At 41.7% G+C, this 12,555-nt stretch overlaps 1 protein-coding gene across 2 annotated transcripts; it reads right to left on the reverse strand.

Annotated features, from left to right (window-relative positions):
* Positions 1–1,528: 1,528 nt before the first annotated feature.
* Positions 1,529–9,678, reverse strand: TSPYL2 (TSPY like 2). Of its 2 annotated transcripts, XM_039350642.1 has the most exons (7): positions 7,607–9,654; positions 7,167–7,244; positions 6,700–6,811; positions 6,459–6,604; positions 6,224–6,303; positions 5,849–5,964; positions 1,529–3,954 (listed from the first exon to the last, which is right to left on the reverse strand). In XM_039350642.1, exons 1-7 carry the CDS (start codon positions 8,381–8,383, stop codon positions 3,845–3,847), a joined length of 1,419 nt encoding a protein of 472 aa, XP_039206576.1. In that variant the 5' UTR covers positions 8,384–9,654; the 3' UTR covers positions 1,529–3,844. The 2 variants fall into 2 exon arrangements, with proteins under 2 accessions (XP_039206576.1, XP_039206577.1); XM_039350643.1 differs by lacking the exons at positions 1,529–3,954; positions 5,849–5,964 and adding an exon at positions 5,971–6,125 and having other exon boundaries at positions 7,607–9,678.
* Positions 9,679–12,555: the final 2,877 nt, after the last annotated feature.

Below are 12,555 nucleotides of genomic sequence, written 5' to 3' on the forward strand. Positions count from 1 at the left end.
CATATAAGTCACTCCCCATGAACCCAAGATTACGGCTGTGTAAATATTTCCATGTAATTGTATTATTTTTCTCAAAAATATTAATGCCTAACAAGCTCATGGCTAAAGTTAACATAGTGGAAGCCATGATTTTCTTTTAATATATTTTAGGTGGTCCTATTACTTGTCATATAAGCATGCATTTGTAACCCTATTTTACATTAGATATCAGGGAGTGAAGATTATCTATAAATGTCAAACATGCTCTTAATAGCAAATTCAGATTTGTGCAGTATGTTCTCCGTTCTGATATCTTCCAGCTATGTACGAAACATGACATTTTGGAATTATGGGAATTCAGGAGTTGGGAAGGATGGTATTAAACTTTTAAGAAAAATGTATGAGGGGTCCTTGGTGCTCTCTGAACTTGCTTGTTTTCTTGCAGACATTGGAGCTCTCTGAGCTTGTTTTCTTGCAGACATTTCATTACCCTAACTAGGTAACATCATCAGTGCTAGAAAAATGTATATAAAGCTTTATAAAAATGTATATTGAGATATTTAATGTACTGTAATATTTTTTCAGTTTTGCTTCATGACTCCTTGTAAAATTAGACATTTGATTCTTTAATTTGCTCAGTTGGAAAGAGGGAATAGAGAATGACTAAGATTGGTTCTAGAAATTACTAGGTTTAGTGTTAAGATAAAACAACTTGGTTATCAATTTTACAATGATATTGTAAAGTTACATTGAAAGAAAAAAAAATCCATGGTCAAAATTGCTAATATATAGGATTAGTTATGTTAATAGCTATGAAAGAACATAAAAAGGGTAGAAAATTCTGGAAAATCAATATTTGCTCCCAAATGTTACTTATATGGAACTTATAAAGGAGACCGTAAATAAAATCATTAGTTAAGGTCTACAAATTTCAGTCTGGATCATAACAAAGAAGTATCCAATCCAGAAGAATAATGTACTGTATCACTTACTGGCAATGCAGAAAGGTTTTTCTTTCCAAATTGCTTTTAGTTGTTGTTCGTGTGGACTGTGTTTTGTACTATTTTATTCTCCTATCTCATCAAACTCTCTAGTTTAAGCAGAAGTAGAAACAGGCATATCTTATCAGTCATTGTGTCACTGGTAAAATGTATAACTATAATCCAAATCATTCATGAAGTAGTATGGTAGCTGCAGCTTTCATTTACAATGAGTTTGTTCTATGCAACAGATTTCAGAAAATATAGATGTATTAATGACAGCCGCTATATTTGAATTGGTAAGCTGTAATATCTACTATTGATATAGAATAGATTTTTCTAGTCATGTATGCATAAAGTTAAAATGAAGTAAACAATTATAGAGAACAGGATGTGCCAATAATAAATGCACTTAATTATTAACACTAGTTTCGTGGCTAGTGAATAATTTATTATTGTTGTTGTTGTTAACTAGCCATGAAGCTCCAACACACATACTTAAAAACAAAACTCTGCAGTCATACGTTGTATTAACACAAATTATAAAAGACAACCTTTCAAATGGTAAATGTATCGAGCTGTGGAAATGAGTAAATTTATTATTTTGCCTTGTAACCAATTTCTGAATTTTCAAGCAGATGTATTTTTCAGAATGTATTACATATCCTCAATTGCTCCACTTTAATTCCTAGGGAGGAAAAATCCAATGGAATTGTCTTTCCACAGTGAATCATTTCAGAACACAGAAAAAAGATTGCATGTTTATATGCTTCCCAATACCACCCTTCTCATATACTTGAAATACTAGCATCTCTGAGAAGTTGAAGTTACAATAGTTCATCCTAATGACCCTATCTCCACACATCAAAAAAACATGCAAGCATATTTATTCTGGTGCTCAAGAATTACTGTATTATCCCCCCACTTAAAGATGCTAAATGCAGTTTACTCCATAAAAAGACCACATCAAACCATTTCTAAGAAAGTTATCAGGTCCAGGCTTTTTACATAAGGAATGCATTTCTTAATATTTCTTTTTAAAAAGTACTATTCTACTTTACTATTTAAAAATTACTATTCTAAGTTACTGTTTTTTACCATCAAGATTCCTGGTGTTCTGCAATTATAAGAGTTTGCAATATGTTTAGATTTTTGAGTTCTTTAGTACTGAACGTATTATGTATCAGCATGAAGTACCAACAGCTCAGAGGAAAAAATTCTATACAGGTAGACCATGTTTAACAACTGCCCTGTTTAGCAACTGTACAAACTTACAACAGGACTGAAAAAGTAACTTTATGACCAATCATTTATAACTGTTGCACTGTTCCTGCAGTCATGTGATCAAAATTTGGATGTTCCACAACTTGGAGGGGAGGGTATTTACAATTGTCAGAGTGTCCCACTGTCTTGTGATTGCCATTTCTGTGCTTTGCAACTAGCTTATAACAAGTAGAGTCAATGGGGAAACCAACAATAAAATTGCAAGTTGCTGTGATGCAGCTACTCTTAAAACCTGCATTGATTTGCTTAAACAACTGAATGGGAAGTGACACTGTAAGACCCTCATAGATATGTTTCACTTAGCAATGATGTTGCTTAGCATCAGAGTTACTGATCCCAATTGTGATAGCTAAGTGAGGACTATCTGTAATGCAAAATATATTCACTTTTTTCTTTTATAATTCATATTCATCCTTCACTATTTACTCCGTGCCAGTTCCCCTCTGTGCCAGTTCACCTCCCATTTTAGAGTAAAGCATATACAGTATAACTTGTCTGTATATCCTCACTTACATAGGCATTATGAGCACAGAATATGAGGCTTTAGATATTCAAAATAAAAGAGTCACACACCAAATTGGAAAGCGCTTGGTACGTTAAGTGCTTTTTTTTATAGTAAAAAAAAGTACAAAGTCCTGATACGAAATATACAAAAAAATCAGCCAAGGAAAATGGTTGCCTTTCTACAAATATCAGTAGCATTGCATAGAACAGCCTCTGTGGGGTATAGGGAATGGGCAAATCCAACTGGGTATGATGCTTTAGGAACATTGCTAGGAAATTGTCTGCAATTATACATAAAGTACATTGGAGAATAAAATCACATATACACGCTGTTGCTAGAAACATCTTGCCATTGCTTTCATGAACTGGAGCACTGGAGAAAATATCAAACACAAGAAAAAGCCATCATCACAGCCTTTCTCCTTGCATTAACAACTCCAAGGAAAATACTGTGCATCCAGACAGCTATTATTGCTTCAGCTAAGCCAATGGGTGCAAGGTTGCCATTTAGATCAACGGGAGCTATTACAAACTAGGTTAGAATGACAGAACCCTGCATTGGCGATGGATGAGTCCCATTAGGTTAGGCCCTACCCTCAATGTGGAAAAAGTAAGACTGGGATTATGTTTTGATGGCATGAGGCACTGGTCGGCCGCTAGCAGGCATACTTAAGCTAAAATATATACAGGGTGAGTAGAATCCTTATAAGCAGAGTTCAAGGAAGGTGCGAAAAGCCAGCAGCTTAATAATGCTGAATGGAAAAAGGAAACCCTGAGCTGTTTTAAAAAGGCCTCTGGGCAAACAAGACCCTGAGTAGCCACCAGGGGACAGGGCAAATAAGCATACAGCCCCCACACAGGCAGGTAGGAGATGCTAAGCATCAAACAATTAAGGGGGTGCTTGCACATAGTGCCCCCAAAAGGGCAGAGAGAGAAATGCAGTCAATACAATAAATAAAGATACAAAATAATCTAAGTGACCGCTGCTGATACACCCCATCTTTTGCCATGTCCAAGTGCAATTGGTCAGCATCAAAGTGCCACTGAGGTCCCTATAGGAAAATCCAACCAGATACACTGTTCTTTTATAAGCTAATCTAGCCATCTTCTTCCACCTCAGAATCCTTCCCATCTGGCTCATCTCGGGAGGACTTGGATCCAGCAATATCATCTTCTTGGCCACTTAATACCTCTTCCACCACTTCACCTGTGTTAATAAATAAGATATGTCAAAATTTGAAACAGCTGATGAAAAATACTCCCTTTTTGCCCATGTTTCCAATATTTAATTGACCAAATCCCAAGACTTGTCCTACAAAATGTAACATTGCAACATCAAAAGATCCTCAAAGAACTGGATTATCTGGAGGATCTGAGATTGGAGAAATACAACCTCCTGATCCTCTCCTTGATTTCTCAGTGGCTTTTCATATCATCAATCATGGTATCCTTCCGGGCTGGCTCTGAGAGATTTTGGGGGGGGGGGAGGAATGTCAGGTGGAGAGACATTGTTCTTCAGTGGTGTTCCTCTTTCCTAATAAGGTTGATTCCAGTCAATGGAGTGGGGAAAAGAAAGATCTGCTTGGAACTCTCTCCTCTGTGAAACACACTAGAATCTTTCTTCTCTCCACTTTCCTTTAATCTACATGAAACTGCTGGGAGAGGTCATTTACTGAAAGGAGATTAGGTATCTATGTTGATATCTAGTTATATACAGATATCATCAAACAGATGATGCCATAGAAGTGCTGACTTGGTGCTTAGAATTTTTCAGAGAAGGAATAAATAACTGACTTCTTCATAGATGGAACAGCTTTGAGTCTGTAAGCCAATGACCTCAGGACATCATCATCTTTGGCTCTGAATTAAGACTATGCGTTCCTGCTCAGAGGTGGGAGGTAAATTGGCAGTCCTACTGATCTCAAAGCTTTTGCTCAAGTAGCTGGTGACAACTATGAAAGGAAGAGCTATTGCCCAATTAGGGCAAATTAGGAAATCTCTGCTCATAGTAACCTATTGCCCAGTCACCTCTACTTTGGATTACTGTAATTCACGCTACATGAGGCTGCTTTGAAAAACATTCAAAAGCTACCGCTGCTGCAAAATGCAGCAACCTAGGCAGGTATTTATCATTATACGTCAGTGACCACACTGCACTGGCTGCCAGTTAGCTTCTGGAGGGATTCAAGGTGCTGACTGTCACCTTTAAGATCTTCCATCATTCTCCATGTCTATTTGAGATTGCTATCTGATGAAATCTAGCCAATGGGCATTTTCAGTCATCGTCCCCACAATTTAAAACTTCTTGCCTATAGAGATCTGCGCTACACTTTCCTTTTGGATTTCAGGAAAATCGTTAAGACCTGCCTTTCCCAGAAGGAAGGCATGCTTTGAAAACAGTATAAGAATGCATTTATGGGCATATGACTTTGTATTGTATGTTCTGTATGTGTTGAAATTTTTCTTATTTTCTTATTTTTCTATGAATCTATTGTTTTTATTGAGAAGTTCCTTTCATGATGTCCCTGATTGTTAGCTGCTCTGAGCCTTTAGGAATGAACAGCATACATATCACCAAGTACAAATACCAACTGACAATCATTTGCTTAGTGATCGTCTGAAGTTACAATGGCACGGAAAACAGCAACTTATGACTGTTTTTCAGTTACGACCATTGCAGCATCCCCCTGGTCACATGATCAAAATCTGTCCGCTTGGCAACCGGCATATATTTCTGACGGTTGCAGTATCCTGGGGTCATTGATCATCTTTTGCAACCTTCCTACAAGCAAAGCCAATGGGGAAACCAGATTCACTTAACAACTGTGTTACTAACAACTGCAATGATTCACTTAACAACTCTGGCAAGAAAGGGCATAAAACGGGGCAAAACTCACTTAACAACTGTCTTGCTTAGCAGTGGAAATCTGGGCTCAATTGTGATTATATGTCAAAGACTACCTGTATCAGCATGTATTTATTTACCTACTTAATAGCTGCCCTTCTTGTATCAAACACTGGATGACTCACAATTATTCTGCATTTCAGATCCGAAGGGTATATCATTTTACGAGGAGCAGTTGTATTCCACCATTACTTACCTCGCTCAGTCTCTTCTTCATCTATGATTTCATGGACATCTGCCACCCCATCTTCCTCCTCATCTTCGCCATCATCATCCACAATCACAACAAAGTCATCACCATTCTCTGTCTCACTAAACACAAGGGAAGGAGGGAGTGTATCACCATTTATCTATCATCTTCTGCGGACCTCCCAGCTGTATACCACGAAGCCCTGTCTTCATGAAGTCCACTTCTCCTACGTCTCTTTAGTTCTCTCCTCCTACGTCCTGCTGCCACAAACCTAGACAAAAATCTATATCCACACACAATGGCAGGCTTAGATTCTTGCCAAAAATATCACTATACCATAATCTCCATATCAAGGAATCAAGAAACTACTTGAATTCTTACCTGTCTTCTTCACCATTTTCACCACCTTCCCCCATCAGATAGTACTGAAGTGGATTGGGCCACAGGTCTTCTTTAATGATCTAAAGAAAACAGAAGAGTGTGACAGGTAAAAGGGCATAAGGATGCAACAAGCATTTTAGAAGTGTGGCCCACCAGTTCTTGCAATGGTGGATGCTGATGCTTGAGCAACATTTGGGGAGCAAGTTCTCATCAATGGTAAGCAGTATAGTCCTACCTCGGCAATGCGATCTCCTGCAGGAAAGCTATGGTCACAGAACCAACTGAAGAAGCTGCGGCCCATTTCGAAGTTCTTCTGGCCATGAGCTAGTGGGACCTGGCCACGCCACCAGCGAATTGGTGTAGAATGAGAAACTAATCTCCCTAGGAAAGGATAGGGGAAAACCATACAGCTGTAAACACACATGCATGTCAAATCTGACCTTTGATCCCTCAAAACACTGTCCCCTTATGCATACCAGAAGAACCACACTGGAATTCCTTCACAATGACCTCATTCTGGAAATAGGGATTGCTGCTGAAGTAGAACTTGATCTTGCAGCCTGACTTTGCATGGGTGAAATCCACAACCTACGTATCAAAGAATGCCATAATTAAAACCCTAGCAAGGTTTTAGTAGCAAGAGGAGTGTTACAGAATAGATCACTTTGAACTCCGAAGATGCTAGCCATAGTTTCTGGAAAAATGTCAGGATGCAAATAATTACTCTACCGCTTATTAGCCTGAGAGTTCATCACCACTGGATTAATACTAGCTGGGAAAGCCTGCACCGACAAGAGTAGCAAGATACTGTTTATTACCACCCTTGACCCACTATAGGGACTTTCAAGTGGAAAGAATTCAGAAATTTCAACAGCAGTTTAATTGCTTTCAGTGATAAATTCAATTTCAAGTTAGTTTCTAAGCATAACTTTGTTGAAATCACCTGCAGATTGGTCATATAACTCAAAATGTCCTCATCCCGGTCATTGATCATGGCTGAAAGCTGAGGATGGTTGAGAAACTGCAAAGTTAATGTCAAGGAGAAAAAAAAAACTCATACTATTCAAAACTTTTCAAAAAGTTATAATGCAAACAGAGATTCTAAACCTATATGCAACACTGTCATGTATACATTCTGCCATTGGAAGAACCCAAACTCCACCCGTTTACTTTCCCCAGTGTTTCCTTGAGTATATCCCCTAATGAAATATTTTACAAAGGAAGGATGTGGTATTAGTCCATTGATATATGGATTAATGACCAACTCAGCATAACAGAGCTTCAAAATGTTCCTTCAAGTTCTTTGCAATACTGGACAGTGTTGTATTTCCCTCTCATTTCTAGCAACCCTTTCCCAACAAGCTAGCAGCCGTGACAGGATACAGCAGTGACCCAGAAACCGGGGATGTTTTGAATGATGACGTTACGTCGCTCCAGATGTGGGCGCCGCATGTGACTGAACTTTGCTTTGAGCTGGGCAAAGGCACGGTTGGCCTGCTGATTTACAGCTTCCAGTTCCAGCTGCACAGCCTCCAGGGCTTCCAAGTACTGCTCAGTTTTGCGAGTGGGTTGCTGTTTGCCCCCTTCTTCCTCTTCCTCCTCCTCGTCGTCGTCCTCCTCCTCCTCCTCTTCCTCCCCCACCGAAATGACGGAGCACTCATCCTCTGCTGCTTCAGCTGCTCCCTCGGCAGCCCTGCGCCTCTCCTTGGCGTCCTTCCTCTTTCTCTTGGTCTCCCGGCCGTCCTCATAGTCATCGCTCACAGTGGCGGCGGTGGCGGCGGCTTCCGCGTTCCTCCGCTTCAGCCTGGCAGTCTCCACGCCCCCCGCTGCGGTTCCTAGTTCCTCGTCGGAGGACGCCTCCCGATCTACCCCTGCGCGGCCGTACCGAGTCCCCAAATCCTGCCCCGAAGCGCTTCGCTCCCCGACCGCTGGGGCGGTTGCGCGCACCCCCTGCTGGCCGGCCGTTTCCAGGCTACTCGATTTTGCTGCGGAGCTCGCGTGCGCCTCCTGCTGGTTGAGGACTTCAAAGCTCCCGCCGCCCCAAGCCGTCATTTCGGCCAGAGCTTGGGCTGCCTCAGTCTCCTTCTGCAGTTGACAAGCCGGGTCTAAGCGCCGCTGCTTAGGGGACGGGGCCCCCCAGTCCTCGCCGCCCTCGCTCATGGTAATTCAACTCCGGTCCCAACGACAGATAAAAATCCGAAAGGGGCGGGCAAAAAGCCGCGAGTCTGCCCAACCGTCGGTGGCACGACAGGAGAAGGAGGGTGGGGGAAGGGCACAAGGGAAACGGCCTCTTCCAACTGACTAAGCGCGAGAATCCTGCGCAGCTTCTCCTGATTGGCCAGCGGCGATCGAGGTCGGGCCACTGGGAGAGAAGCTGCCTCGCTCATTTGGCTGATCCCAACGCGGATTGGCCGGCTCCGGGAAGCAATCGAAGAAAAGATCCCGCCTTATTTTAACCCCACGTGGGAGAAGTAAGCTTTGATAGGCCCAAGGTTTCCCGACTTCATTCGTTGGTGGTCGGTTGGCGTGCTTCCCTTTTACCGACCTTGTTTCGGTCGAGTCAGTCTCAGAAGAAACAGTGACGCGGTCGTCCCCGGGGGTGATCGTCCGAGTGGCGCATGCGCAGCAATATTTCGGACGCTCTTCACCTCTTGGGGCATGCGCTCTGAGTGCCGCTATCTGTCTATCTAACATATGCCGAATGGCTAACCAGGGACTAGGTCGGGGTGGGATTAGAGCAAGAGGTGGAAGGCAGCGTTTACGCTTCCCTTACAAGATAGCAATATGCGTCGTCAGAGATAGCAACGCCGGGAATTATCAGCGGGCGCCTCCCTGCGCCTTCTGTGCGTGGTGTGTTCGCATAGATTGATGGGCGGGAGATTCAGAAACCATTTCGCCAGCAACGTGCATGATAACTTAAAGCATTAACTGCCGGATGATATGTGGATGGATGTCCCCTTACATTGCATGAGAAGCGGGGTAGGCAAATTCGTCTGCTCCTTTTTTTACGACAGCTAAATGAACAGAACAACCAGAATCGGATAATAATACTATCGGCGTTGACAAAAATCTCATCAGTCAATTGCGAAAGGCAGCTTTACCTGGAAGATGTTACATCCTGCGACGATAGTTTAACACCATTAAATAATAACATCTGCCTATTCTAAGTATTTGGGAAAGAGTCAGTAGGTGAATAAAATTACCAAATCCAATCTAATCGTGGCTGACTAGGCAACTACCTGCCATAGTAATAATTGCCAAAGGAGCAAGGATAAGTGAAGCTTGTGCATTCATGCTTTGCTTCCCAGCTTCTTAGAAATGTTTCCCATTTTATCCCATTTTCACTTCATTCTACTCTTTATTGTCTTCTGATGTCCTTTATAGAGGCTTGCTTTGTTTAAAGCAGGTAGTCCTCAATTTACGACCACTGTAGAGCCCAAAATTTATGCTGCTGAGACATTGAGTTTTGCTCCATTTTACAACTTTTCTTTCCACATTTGTTAAGTGAATCACTGCAATTGTTAAACTAGGAACTTTGCTAAGTGAATCTGACTTCCCCATTGACTTTGCTTGTCAGGTCACAAAGGGTGATCATGTGACCATGGGACACTGCAACTGTCATGTGAGTCAGTTGCCAAGCATCCGGCAAAGTGTGATAAACGGTCATAAGTCACTTTTTTCAATGCTGTTGTAACTTTGAACTGTCACTAAATGAACTGTAAGTCAAGGATTACCTGTACAATGTTACAGGTAATCCTTGGTGATTGACTGCCTTACGCCTTAAGTTGTGTTAGCAGATACGATGGTGGAAAAAAACGTTTACTATCAAATATTGTATTTACAATCATCACAGCATCCTGTGGTGATGTGATCACCATTAACATGCTTGCCAGCTGGCTTGGGACAAGTAGAGTTAATAGTCAAAGTAGAAGTAAAATTGCAAGTCACAGTCATGATTTTTTTTGCTTAGTTACTATGCTGCTTCACTTGATGTTTTAAGGGGAAGTAAGGATGTAAGCCTATTGCAGTGCTGTAATTTTCCATCTAGTGACCAGGCACTTGCCAATCTTAATTGTAGTTGCTAAGTAAGGACCACCTATAATTTAGATTCCAGACCAGGAGAACAAAGTCGGGATTACTTGGGTAATTTACCATTTATAAAAAAAGCATTTAAAAAAAAACATGTCCAGCCAGAAATATATATATATATATAAATACCCAAGAAAAAAATTCATCAGGATCTTCATCTTGACCCCAGATCTGGGAGAAATCCAGGTCTTCAATGATTAATGGACCATTTAAGGCAGCAGTCCTCAACCTTTCCAGGTCTGTGGACCGGCGGTTGTGGCCGCTGGGTAGAGAGGGGATGGTTTTGTGTGCATGTGTGGTGCGTGTGCCACTTGCACAGGTGCAGCTTCATGTGCTCACACACTCATCCGCTGCCTGCATGGCCTGGTTCCTAATGGACCCTGGCTCAGCACTGGACTGCAGCCCAGAGGTTGGGAGCCCCTGATTTAAGGGTGGGAGCCATATGTATCTCCAGGAGGAAGTTGTTCCAGAACATATGCATTGTAATAGAAAAAACACATTTGCCTTCATTCATGAGAAAAAACATACTTCCTTGATTTGTAATATGACATTTAACTGAAGGGACCAGAGCATGAACACTCTGTCCAATCATACTGAGTGAACAGAAACAATTGGAGATAAGTGCTACTTCGAATAGCCTCGTTCTATGCCAGTGGTTCTCAACCTTTTTAATGCCGCGACCCCCAACCGGTCGTAAGTCGAGGACTACTCAACCGGTTGTAAGTCGAGGACTACTCAACTGGTGCAGCACCGTTTGCAGAATGGGACTTTTGGCGGACTCAGCAGGGCAGAGACAGCCTGGACAATTCCTATTGGCTTTTGAAAGCCAATAGAATTAGACTCTATTCAAGAGAGTCTATTCTATTGGCTTTCAAAAGCCAATAGAATAAAAGAGAGTAGCACAGCTAAGGAAAAGGGGGGAAAAATGGCGTTGTTTGATGACCCCCGTGAAATGGTCGTTCGACCCCAAATGGGGTCCCGACCCACAGGTTGAGAACCACTGTTCTATGCTATATTGGGCTTTATACATCATGATCAGCATCTTGAATTGTACTCAATTCAAGCCGATGTAACCTATACAACTTGGAAACAATGAAGGCACTTGAGCATAGTTATAAGCCTCCTTTACTGCCTGGACCTCTGAATCATAAACTAGTTGTAATTTCTGGATCTCTTCAAGGGTGGCCTCATGTACAGCACATTGCAATAGTCCAATCATAAGATGACTAGGGCATAAGTGATTATCTGAAGGATATTCTGGTCAAGAAAAAGGCACAGCTGGCACCAAGATGGACATATACAAAGGGCCTTCTGGCCACAGATGCCACCTACTCTTTAAGCAGTAGTTGTGTGCAACCCCATCCAAGACCAGAGATGAAAACCAGAGGCCCAAACAATCACAGCCACTCAGTCTTGAGCCAGTCTGTTCCTCCCTTTACTTGCACAGCCTGGGGTTGAGATGGGTGTCATAAGCATACTGGTGATATGTCTATGGAGATTCTCAATCATCCATGTCATGGTTGTCCCAAAGTTTTTTTTTTTTTTTTAAGTAACTGGACTTCCTTAGTTTTTTCTTGAAAATGTTTTCCTTCTCATCCAAGAAGCTGCTACTGAATGGTGGGGAATGGATGGATTTATATTCTTTGCAGTCATATGGTTGATGACTGCAAAGAATATAACAAACAGACAGAGCGAAAAATACAAATCAAAAAATAAATATAAAAACAACCAGTGCTAATGACCAGATGACTGCAAAGAATATAAATCCTTCCATTCCCCACCATCAGTCAGAACTAAAGAAGCTTCTTGGGTGAAAAGCAAAATGTTTTCAAGAAAAAACTAAGGAAGTTCAATTGCCTTTTGAAAATATACTGGCCATCCTGAACCTTTACCTTCAGATCACTTTATGGAGTGTTTTCATAGAGATGTTAAACAGAAGAAGCAAGCCCTGAGGCCCCTCATGCGTGAGGGGATGCAGGTACAATCTCCCCCTACTAGAACTGACCACTAATGAAGGAGATGAGACACTGCAACTAAGTGCCCTCCACCAGAACATTCACAACCAGTTCAGAAGGATACTGTGGTCAACATTATCCAAGATTGCTAAGAGATGAACAAGCACAAAGATGGACACACCACCCTCATCCCGTTTCTACCAGAAATCAACAAGTGCAACTAATGTCTCAGCACTGTACCCTGGCTTGAAGCCCAACTGACATGGGTCCCAAGAATTATTGTAGTTT

The sequence above is a fragment of the Crotalus tigris genome, unplaced genomic scaffold (assembly GCF_016545835.1).
Source record: "Crotalus tigris isolate CLP2741 ecotype Arizona unplaced genomic scaffold, ASM1654583v1 scf7180000018343.506757, whole genome shotgun sequence".
Taxonomy (NCBI): Eukaryota; Metazoa; Chordata; class Lepidosauria; order Squamata; family Viperidae; genus Crotalus; species Crotalus tigris.